This window comes from Macrobrachium nipponense, chromosome 35 (assembly GCF_015104395.2).
Source record: "Macrobrachium nipponense isolate FS-2020 chromosome 35, ASM1510439v2, whole genome shotgun sequence".
Lineage (NCBI taxonomy): Eukaryota > Metazoa > Arthropoda > Malacostraca > Decapoda > Palaemonidae > Macrobrachium > Macrobrachium nipponense.
Genome location: NC_061096.1, coordinates 32,624,503 through 32,636,667, shown reverse-complemented (window position 1 = coordinate 32,636,667; position 12,165 = coordinate 32,624,503). Strand labels below are relative to the sequence as shown.

The window sequence follows — 12,165 nt, the reverse complement described above, 5'->3', positions numbered from 1 at the left end:
GAGTCCCATGCCTCTTTATGCTTAAAAGTTGGATTTAAAACAAAGTTCTTTGTTTCCTACGAATGAAGCCGATTCAAAATTGGGAATCTTGTCATCAGTGTTTTGAGAATTTTAAGAACTCCAATCACGTTTGCTGTATTTTTTTGTGAAGTAAAGTTTTGTAGAGGATCTGAGATTTCAAGAATACCAGATATAACTGATGGTGTATGAAAGCTGTGTTCAATAAACCTCAAGATATTGCTATTAACAGATGTTAATGCTGTCTTAGCTAGTAGCGAGATATATTTGCAGTGAGCAATCCTTTGGATGGTTGATTTTTATTTCTTCGGATCCTTGATTCTCCATAGGATTAACGCAATTTTAATACCGAACGTTTGTCTTCCTTTTTTATTTTATTTTCTGTAGTTTTAAATTGACTTCAGTCCACTTACGAATAAATTAAAACTAATAAAAATAGCCTGTTCTCACGACACGAATCAAACTCTAAAGTAGTTAAAAATTTGTATTTGTAAATAATGCTTATCAATATTGCACAAGAAAATGCCCTATAAAAATTAGCCTACTAATACTGGCGTGGTCAAATAAGAGACGCCCCATAAAAGGAGCCTCCCCCTTCCCTTTTTAGTGTACAGTACAGTGCAGGCCATGTCTATGTGGCTACCTTAAATCTACAGGTCACTTGATAATTATATGTAAGGGTTGGCCTCTTGAACTATCCAAGGCCAAGGTCAATTTGATTCTGTGAGCCTCTCTATCATACTGAAAACAAAAAGCCATTTAGATAAGGTCCTCTCTACCTCTTGGGAACAACTATCTGAAATGACTGGCCTGAGGAAACCCCGGCATCGAAAATTAAATAGCAACAAACCATGATTGCGAGTGCCAATAAAAGGCACCATTTTATAAGTTTTGGTTAAATATTTATGAAGCAAAAATATTCTCTGTGGTTTCTTCGATGCCCTCCACCACCACAGGCTCTTCTGTCGTTGCTGGGCTTGTCTCTGTGACCTCATCCTGGTCAATCGAGACCGGTTTGACAACACCGGTGGCCTCCAACAAGGTGCTGATCTCGTGCAGTTTCTCGTGGTTGTGATTGGAAACCTCCAGTTGGCGCTCTATCAAGTCGTGCATCTTCTGTACGATGTCACGAAGGCTGTTCACCTCCTCGCGCAGTTTGGTCACTTCTCCAGAGCTTGTCACACGGTGCACTCCAGCTGCAAAAAAAAATAAAAAATAAAATAAATAAATAAATAATAAATAATAATAATAATTAAATAAATGAAAATAAATAAATAAATAGTAGCTGAAGGAGGGAATTCAAAATATTTTTATTCTTACGTCAAAGCCTAGCAGTTTAATGCGGTTGTGCGATTTCTTCTTTAAACAACATTGACCGACTTTTCAAGATGACACTCATAAGCACTTTGAAGTCAAGAAACACAAATATTTGTATATAATTTAAGTTGGCTTCATGCCAGAGGACCTCTTCCTTCGGGGTAGAGGTCCATCTGTTCCTTTTCTTTCTTTTCCTCGTTTCTGGACATAACCCGAACGATACTTACGGAGAACATTGAGCGTTGCTTGGCCGTAGGCATAGCCAATCTCGCTGGTGGCATTGCAGGCATAGTTACCGATGTCTACTAAGGATACGTCCTCTATCCTCAGTACATTATCAGTAATGGATCTTCTTGGATGGTTACCTGAGATCATAAAAAAAAAAAATGAGCAAAATGTGTTGGATTCCAGGTACTACATATGTTTTTCCTTTGTAATCCCCAGCTGTCATTTATACAAGCTGTCATTTGTAAACTTATTTATTTTTATATTTCCTCGGTCCGCTAATTATAGGACAAGAAGTCGAAAGGCCTTGTAGAACTCCATTGTATCTCTTTCCTTCGTGGATTTTGTCATTATTGATATATTCATCACATTCCGTATTTTCGTGATTCAGTTATACATACACTCGCGGAAAGAAAGAGAGACTTCAAGTTCCTTGTTTTGAAAACTGTTTTAAATGAGTTTTATTACTGCTGCTCAGAAAATACAGAAAAAAAAACACGCCACGAAGACCTACTCACCTTCCGACGACAGCGGGCGGCCGTTGAACAACCAGTGGAAGGTGACTTCCCCAGTAGCTTCGACTTCGCAAGTGAAGGTGACAATTGATCCTTCCTTGACCGTCTGGGAAGCCATGTCCCCGACGAAGGTGGGCGCCTGCTCCACAATTACCGTCATTGTAGAGGTTTTGGTCTCACCGACGCCGTTGCTGGCCGCGCATTCGTATTCGCCCATGTCTGACAGCTGAAGGAGAGTGGCATTGGAAGACTTGAGTGGCTAGTCTAAACAGGCAGTCGAGTGACTCGCACCAAATTCAATAATGTGCTCAGTATTTCTAACAGAGTTTTTAACGAGCGCGCGCGCGCGCGCGCGCACACACACACACACACACACACACACATATATATATATATAATATATATATTATATATATATATATATATAGATATATATATATTATATATATATATATATAATATATAATTGTTAAATCCTAATGAAGTGTCGTTGCTGAAAAGTTCAACAGCCTCATACATCTACACAGAAGGCTAACCAGCAGCACATCAGGACCCTTTAAACTCACGGTGACATACACCAAAGGGACATTCACCCACATCTGGTATCCACTCTTCCCTCCATGATGTTGAGGCCATTTTTTACCTGTATTATCTACTATCCAGCTGATTCGGGGATTCGTCTCTCTCTCCTCCTAAAGATAATCCGTATTCTGCATTCTTTTTATTCTTTCTACCTAACCGAAGCATCTCAAAATATTCTGTTACCACCTCTTCTACTTCTCTTGAAACTCTCTCAACACCACATATGCTTCATAAACAATTCATCTCTACAGAACTTACATTTCTCATTCGTATTTAACGTTTCACACTTCCAGTTCCTTGAAGGAACGTTGAATCAACGAACCCTTCATAGATTCCTAAATTGCCTTAACCAAGCACTCCAATCTTCCGCATATTATCCTGCTACCTGCCTTGCCTCGTTGCCTCGCCTGCTCAGCAAATATTTCTTCCCTTATTCTACTAATCACCCATTAAATTTGCATGAAAATAATTGTATATATCAACTTGCTTCCTGGTCTTATTAAGCCTCATAACTTTACTCTTGATGCTAATTACTCTCAATTTTCTCCTCTTGTAAACAGTTTGAAACTTCAACAGCTAAAGGGAAAATATTACCTGAGTGTTGTTGAACACAAGGGTACGGCCAAAGTTCCTCGTGACAAATCTTTCCTTATCAATTTCGACACCATCAGTTCGTCGCCAGTTGACTGTAGGAGCTGGCCTGGAATTGAAATGAATATATCAGTCATCGAACCTTTGCTTTCGGGCAATACCATACCACAGTTTTTATTCTGATGCGAAAGGGGTTATGTGAAACTAATTCAAGGCGCGTTTTTTTTTTTTTTTATCATTGTCATTGTAATCAAAGGGGAGAACTGCCATTTCTTGTAAGGCTCTTTTTTGAAGCAAAGAATAATGTTCTGATGTTGAGAATATATATATATATATATATAATATGATTATATATATATATATATATTTTTTTATATATATATATTATATATAGATTATTATATACATATATCTATATATTATATATATATATATCTACATATATATATATGTATATATATATATATATCGATATATATATATATACACTATATATTATATATATAGTATATGTATATATATATATACATATATATAATATATATATATATATATATTGCATGTATGTTAAAATGTGACATTTTGATGCTTTGGAGTCAAAGATGAATGCTATATTCATACCTTCACTAGATTATATTGGTGTCTTTGTTAAAGAGAATAAATTGCCATTGAAACAAAATATCACGATGGTAATAACTTACTCGCCACCATATATACACCACAAAGTGTTCTCCTCTAAGGCTTTGAAAGTGACTTCGGAGGGCGATGTGTACATGCTGAAGGATTCGACGTTCAAAGACTCCTCTTCCCCGTTGAGCCCTCCGTCAGCAGGGGGTTTGACCTTCAAATTGATGATGGAGGCGATGGAATAATCAGTTGGCTGGAACACGGTTGATCCGAGACACATGTACTGGAAGCTGTTCCCTTCTGTCGCGTCTTCCGGAGTGACGTGAGTGAACCAAAGGTTACCTTGGGGATCGGCGACGATCCTCTCTTCGCTGATGAAAATAATTTCGATCTGGTCCTCTCTGGTGACGGCCTTGACCCAATTCAGGCTGGGTTCTGGGTAGGCAGTGGCGTTCGGACAGCTCAGTTTGAAAGGACGTCCGAGTTCAGCCTCTACCTCGTAACTGTCTTTGTTATCGGCAGCGTTGGAGAACTGGATGCTGGAAGAGTTGACGAGGAGCACTGGGTCGCCGAGGGCGGTGCCCAGTTCGTTGTAGGCGAAGCACTGGTACAAGCCGTTGTCATCCAGCGTCGGGTCACTGATGAGAAGGTTACCGGTACCCGGCTCGAGGTCAATGCGAGGGTCAGCTTGCCAGATCAAGGGTTCTCCGTTCTTGTTCCAGCGGAAGCTTGGTGACGGGTCGCCTTCAGCTTCGCACTCAATGACAACTGGAAGGGCGTCTCTTAGCTTGGTTCTTTCCAGGTCATACAGGACTTCACTGCGTGACTGACTGATGATCTTGGGAGGTGACTTCCCTATGGGGAGAAGAATTACACATGTTTTAGCCAGGTGATTTCACTGCAAGTAGAAATGAAACTACAAATAACTTAGCTCAACGATTTTCAGTAAAGGAAAAGTTGAATTAAATCAGCAGTTAAGTTTTAACCTTAAGTAAAATAACAATTACTGAGGCTAGCGGGCTTCAATTTAGTATGTTTGATGATTGGATGGTGAATTATTAACATAGTAATTTGCAGCTCTCTAGCGTCGGTAGTTTTTAAGATCTGAGGGCGGACAGAAAAAAGTGCGGACGGACGGACTAAGACGGCGCAGTACTTTTCTTTTCTTCACAAAACTAAAAGCTAAGAATTCGCAGGAGACTTACTTCTCAATTCAACGGTTCTCTCCGTCTTTCCGATGGTGTTGACAGACTTGCAAGTGTAGGTGCCCAGGTCATCCTCACCCACTTCTCCGATGGCCAGGGTTGAGTTGACGCCGATGGGGCGTTTTTCATCATTCCCTTTGATGTCGACCTTTGTCACCCTAATTGGAAGGAAATATTACACATAGGAAAACTGGATAGTGCTCATGGATCATGGAATACTGGGAAACTGGACTAAATGTCAATATTAAAACGTTACTTTAAAAGACAACGAAGAATTTTATATAAGTGTGGAAAACTGGACTGAATGTTAATATTTACAAGTTACTTTAAAAGACAACACAGAATCTAAGTATATACGTACGATTTACTTCGACAAAGAGTGGGTAGTACCATTCACCCACACCAAATCTTAGCCAGTAAAGAATTTCATATACCAAAACCGAGACATCATCACTTGATCTAAGGAAAAATGTTTAGGTAAACATTTAACTCTTGAGTTTTAACAAAGAGCTTTCAAGACCAACATCAACAACTTACTTGGTGTTCGCGTCTCCGAGAATGACAATGCCATCCTTGTACCATGTGGCATCAGCTGTTGGATGGGCTTCCACGGAACATGTCAGAGTTGCCTGGTCATTCGGATTCACAAATATCTTGAAGAGGGAAGGAGAGAACCTCTTTAGAATACCCACGGTACAGAATAATGGCCTCTGTTTTTTTGCTTGATTAATTTTCTTTATTTATGCTTTTGGGTAAAACTAATTTTTCTTTGAATTGGTTTTATCGAACAGGTTTTTAATAAAATGACATTTTTCTTAACAAAGAAAAAAATGTTCAAATATTTCATAAAAATACACATCCATTTATATACATATACATACATGCACACACTACATATACACACTATATATATATATATATATATATATATATATATATATATATATATATATATATATATATATATATATAATATGCAATTCACTTTACCTTGTGAATAATGCACATCCATGGAGAATTGTATATACAAAATAATAATATATATATATATATATATATATATATATATTATATATATATATATATACTATACTATATATATATATATATTGTATATCATATATATATATATAGATATATATATATATTATATATATATATTTTTATTTATATAGATAATATGATATATATCTGATATATATATCTATATATATATATATTATATATAGTATGCATCTACCTGGCCAGGATTCGAACCTATGATTTTTGGGTTGATACATAGATGACAGTGACTTATCTTTGCAGGATGTGACTGTCATCTCTATTAAACCTGCGCTTACCACATATAATCCATAACGGCCTCCAAGAGGAAGTTCCAGCGAAAATGCAATGCATTAATACCCTAACACTATTCTTCTTGCATTTTATAATTCTTATCTATTTATCTATTTATTAATCAATTTATTTATTTATTTTTAATAAGAGGGAACTCTTCTTTCTGTATTTCCCTTTACTTCCTCTTACTTCTTCCTAATGAACATCATATTCTTTGAAAGCTTGAATTTCAAGTCAATAGCCCCTTTGGATAGGTTTCAGCTACTGTATAATATTATGATTAATAATAATAATGATTAAAATTATACATGTATGTGGGAACATGGTCCCCGTAACCTACCTGTTCTCTATCAACTTTGACTTGAGGAGGAAACTGGACCTCCAAAATGATATGAGAGGTAGCAGGGTCACCAATACCATTGTCAGCATAGCACACATAATGGCCCTCGTGGTCTCTCTCGATGTGTGGGATATCAAACTGGTTTGCCCTAAAAGGAAGGAAGAAAAAAAGAGGGGAAATTTTAGAAGGGCAGATTCTCAACAGAGAAGGGCACTGGAAAAAAAATCTTGCTTAGCTTAATTTATAAAATTAAGGTTTTTAGTATAACGCGATACAGTAGACTAAGACGGTACTGAAGGAGCATTATACTGACCATTGGGTTTTATGAATTACCAATATTTTCTTAAACTTTCTTCGACGTTCCACTCATTCTCCTCGAAAACCTCACCTTGCTGCATCGTACACGATGTCTGATGTTCTTAGAAATTCAGGAGATCAGGATCTCTCTCTCTCTCTCTCTCTCTCTCTCTCTCTCTCTCTCTCTCCAGATTTATTTATAAGAATAACTCTCAAAGAGTTTACTTTTTGATTTATCATACATTTTAATTCAAAATAATATTTTGGATGTCAGTGACCAAAGCTGTATAAACCCGAAACATTGCATCTCTGTCCATTCGGAAGCCTCCTTTTCGCCTAAAACACATTCATATGTTGTTTTCCCCTCAAAGAATCGCATAGCGTAAGTTGCACAGCGCACAGCCAAACAAACGCGTGACGTCAGCGGCGCCTTCTGCCGCCACTCCCGGAAAACCGCCATCTGTCATCCCTGATGTCAGTGACACAGACTTCTCGCCCGCAGGAGTTCCACCGCTCCGAAAGACGGCGAAACTGTACGAAGCGTTGCCGGTTTATTGTCAATTATTCTGTTCGCCATCGCCCTCATTTGATGGATGTCGTTTCGTTTTTGTTAAATTCTGCTTCGACTGAACTTTGGTGAAATGACGTTCTAGTGCGATGTTATTCTAGCGTAATGCTTTTGGGGTTTGAAATGAATTTTCGTGTGATGCACTGTGGTTTGGCGTTATGCTGGACTGATGAAAATGCAGTTTGATGTTACTCTCCGTATGATGTCGTTCGGTGTTGTAATTTTTGTTTGATGGCAATCTGGTTGATGTCACACAGGCTTGGTGCATTTCTGAACTGTGGTCAGTCTGGTATCATTATAGTTTTATCATTGTATAGTACAGCTTGACATTATTGGGGTTTCGTATCTGTTGTCATTCTGGTATGGTATCATTATAGTTATATCACGACAACAATCAAACTTGACATTAAAGAGGCTGGGGTTGCGCGCTCTTCTTCAACTCTTCTTGCGCGTTTTAAAAATGTTAGGTACGTTATTCGAGTTTTTGCTGTGCGTTGCATGGTGTGGAAATGATCGTTTTTCTTATCGCTGATAGTCGGTGTCACTGGGTGTTTTCATGTTTCACTTAAAATATTAATGAAATTCTAATTATCATGAAAGGTGTCCATTTGTACAAACTGTTTACGTAGTATAAGCGGTGTACAAGGACTGAGAGTTGAGTGAATATGCTGAGGCAGCAAAAAGGTTTGAGTGCGTGAAAGGTGGATTAGTGTTCAGATATGGTTTAGCCACGTGGAAAGAATGGAGGTAAAAATGGAATCGTAAACTTACTTGAAGAACTTTCCTCCGTAATAAGGCAGTTCTTGGTTGAGTCTTTCCCAGAAGACATCTGGCTTGGGGCTTCCTCCTGGCTGGCAATCGATGCTAATGGCGTCTCCTTCAGTTACCTGAAAGTCAAGAAGACTTGGTAGAATTTCTAGGCCAATTTCCACGTCTGCAAGCCAAGATCCCTATATTTAGTGCATCCATTCTGATGTATATTTGGAAACTGTAGATGGTTTGTGGATAGTTTTACTAACCTAAAATCTGTATAATTAAAATCGATGTTCTTATTAGCGGTAGGCTACTATTGTTGTACTCTACAAATGAACAAACATACACACACACTGCATTGCGATTGTTAGTACTCTTCCCTACCTAGTTAAGTGACCCAGGTTTGACCTCTGGGCAAAGACAGGTTGAAGGACACGCTCCATTAAAACACCTATTGTGCATATGCCGATTTATGCAGTGAATTAAGGTACTTGGTAATGAAACAACGGTTATATTGTCAACTTGGATTAAAAGATGCATAGTTGGAGCAGCAACCTAATATTTTCTGTGAGCAATCTCTTCAAGAGGTAAACCATTACTTTAGAGAGTGTCCAAAGGAAAACCAACACAAGGGTCACTGCAGTATGAAACCTTGCGCAGATGACTTTCACATCAGCTACTTATATGCTCACCCAAAAGATTCATAGACTCCTAAATACACTGCATTATTCACCTCTAATAACTTCTTTTACACTATCTAGCAAGCACTTTTTAGGTCTTCCTTTACCTTCTTCCCAACTATTCCAAATTATGCACCCTTTTATCCACACCAAATCGTCCCAAAACACTCTGACCCACCTCCCACCCAAGGACCTTGCTCCCACCTACGCTGGACGGAAAAGGGATGCGGGGAAAGTGGACGACGACCTTGCTTACCGTGAGAGTTTTGGTGAAATTGTCCGTGAAGTAAGGCGACCTCTCGATCTTGACGGGGACGTCAGCGTTGATCTTCTGTTCCTCTCCGAAGTTGACGGTGCACCGGTAGAGGCCCGTGTCGTCCTCTTGGAGCTGCTTGATCTGTGGTGGGATGAGAGGTTTGCTAAGTATTTTTTTTTCAGCATTTTAAGCGTAGCGTTGATTGCTTCTAGATTCTCAGAGATGGCAAGAAGGATATTTTCTCTGAATGGGAAAGTTAAAACTGGTAACAAGTTAGAAAAATCAAATAGAGAAGTGAAAGAACCCAAAAGAAATTGCTGAGAGAGTAGAAGGCTGTTATACTGGGACTGAGGGGAAGTTACAAAGAACCTTCTATAAAAGAAAAAAAAATGTGCATTGTAGTACTTAGTATCTCGCTGTTTTGTATGAACATACATCAAGTATTAAAGTAAAAAATTCATGTACGAAAAATAAACGAACATACTCTTAATCAAAAGTTGCAAATACAAGTAACAGATGAAATCCAACAAATTCTGCACCCATTAAGTAACTTGTAATTATGCCAAAATAAACAATGTTTTCCCTTGAATCTGCCCATCGATGTTTTCTTAAATGCTATGAACTTTTAATCTTGAGTGCTTATGTGTCTCGAGTACTAAAAACAACGAGGAAAGAAAATAATTGAAACTGAGTACGGAAATGGCTCTAGGTTGTAAAACACTTCAGTACACAAAGAGTGTCATGTCACAAGGCCATAAAGAGACCCACTACTGTCGATAATGATTCCGAATTCCCAAACCCGCCCGCGTTGAAAGAAAAGCAACTGGTATTTCACTCAACGGTATGCGGTTACATGGTTCAACTGTCACCAGCTTATGTCAGCTAACGGTACGTGAAGTACCGCACGCGGTCGAGTAAATCTGTCCACTTCTACCGCAGTCATTCTTGCCGCCAATCCCGGCCTATTATCCATGCGGTGAATATACAACACAGGCACCAGTAATTGCTAGTCTGCTATTCTATACATGGCTTTCTTGTTCTTATTTATTGCACACTTCGCTGGTAACAGTGATGACTGGACTGAACGGAATCGTGAACTCATCACTGAAATTGTATGTCATCATCTCCTCTTAATCATGAGAAGAGGAACTAGTACTACAATACTTGACGGACTAATCCATCACGTCACAAGTAGCGGAACAAGTCTACAATTAAGGTCTCTCTCTCTCTCTCTCTCTCTCTCTCTCTCTCTCTCTCTCTCTCTCTCTCTCTCTCAAACGCAAGCACGCATACAATGATGACTATTTCACAGCTTGTACAACCTCGGGGCAGATAATCTCAGGCCGACTCTGATCGATTCTCTCTCTCTCTCTCTCTCTCTCTCTCTCTCTCTCTAAGACAATTGCCACTATGACATAATTTCAAGCATCATTGAACACTACAAACAATTATATTGGTTTGTACTTACAATTAGTGAGTACTGATAAGAACCATCAGGATGCTCGACGGAGAACCTGTCTGTAAATAACAGCACCTTTTCGTTGGCCGAGATTGGGAAGGAGTTGGTGGGCTTGTCTTCGTCGATCTGCAATTTAATTTACGGAATATATGAATATATATGGAATGATGCACATGCATTATGCCACTACAACACAGCGCTAGATTACATCAGTTATCATAGCGAATTAAGATTCAAGAGGGAATTCTCTCATTTCAATTATTCAGGTTGAAGAATGAAACTGAAATGGAATACTGTGTTCACTTTTGGTACTGAACAGAATTTGACACAAACTTTTTACAGATTCTCGTCCTTATATCCTTATTCAATCTTTAAAGACCATCAGCATTATACTTTTACGATTTTTTTTAGAGATAACAGCTAATTCCTCCTGTTAGTTTTAGAGAATGTCATCACTATATTCCTCTGTGATCTTTACGAATCATACGGCTATATCCCCCTGTGACCTGTACAAATCATCGCCAATATATCTTCTTGCTATTATCATTATATCTCTCTGTGATCTGTACAGATCAGATCACCATCAATATATCCATTTGCGATCTTAAATAAACATAAAAAAATTCCATCCTCCACTTTCCCCCACCTTGCTCCAGCTGACGCCGAATCCATCGACGCCCGAGAGATCGACTCCCTCGACGGAGCAGTCGATCTTGACTTCGGCGCCGGCTTTGGCTACGGTCTCCTTGCTGTAGGTGATCTTGGGCTGCTTCCCTTCCTGGTTCTCCTCCTCCTTGACGTCCTTCGGGCCGGCTGGGCTTCCCAGGGTCACCGCTACACCTGCTAAAGGAATTGGATAGGTATTTGAGGAATGATGATAAACATTGCAGATGAAATATGAGGAAATTGGATAGGTATTCGAGGAATGATGATAAACACAGGAGATGAAATATGAGGACATTTTAAAGATATTCGAGGAATGGTGATAAACACTGGAGATGAAATATGAGGAAATTGGATAGGTATCCGAGGAATGGTGATAAGCATTGGAGATGAAATATGAGGAAATGAATTGAATTGAATGTGGAGCTTAGGCCAAAGGCCACGCACTGGGACCTGTGAGGTCATTCAGCACTGAAACGGAAATTGACAGTAAAAGGTTTGAAAGGTGCAACAGGAGGAAAACCTCAAAGCAGTTGCACTATGAAACATTGTTAGGAAAAGGTGGAGAGTAAGAAGGACGAAAAACAATATGAAAGGAGGTACAGTAAAAGGAACGAAAGGGGATGCAGCTAGGGGCCGAAGGGACACTGCAAAGAACCTAAGTAATGCCTACAGTGCACGGCATGAGGTGCACTGACAACACTACTTTCCTACGGGGTACGAGGCAATGAGAC

At 39.0% G+C, this 12,165-nt stretch overlaps 1 protein-coding gene across 2 annotated transcripts in view; it reads right to left on the bottom strand.

The window, feature by feature from the left end:
- Positions 1-489: 489 nt before the first annotated feature.
- LOC135208558 (hemicentin-1-like) overlaps positions 490-12,165 on the bottom strand; it is an 18,882-nt gene continuing 7,206 nt past the window's right edge. Inside the window, exons 2-13 of one of the 2 annotated variants that reach the window (XM_064240875.1) lie at positions 11,415-11,611; positions 10,778-10,894; positions 9,310-9,450; positions 8,392-8,507; positions 6,756-6,903; positions 5,618-5,733; positions 5,081-5,238; positions 3,950-4,730; positions 3,252-3,357; positions 2,079-2,301; positions 1,563-1,700; positions 490-1,214 (exon numbers count right to left, since the gene is read on the bottom strand). In XM_064240875.1, the coding sequence (XP_064096945.1) occupies positions 922-1,214; positions 1,563-1,700; positions 2,079-2,301; positions 3,252-3,357; positions 3,950-4,730; positions 5,081-5,238; positions 5,618-5,733; positions 6,756-6,903; positions 8,392-8,507; positions 9,310-9,450; positions 10,778-10,894; positions 11,415-11,611 (2,534 nt within the window). In that variant the 3' untranslated portion in view covers positions 490-921. The remainder of the gene's footprint in view (positions 1,215-1,562; positions 1,701-2,078; positions 2,302-3,251; positions 3,358-3,949; positions 4,731-5,080; positions 5,239-5,617; positions 5,734-6,755; positions 6,904-8,391; positions 8,508-9,309; positions 9,451-10,777; positions 10,895-11,414; positions 11,612-12,165) is intronic. The other variant, XM_064240876.1, reaches the window with a different exon arrangement.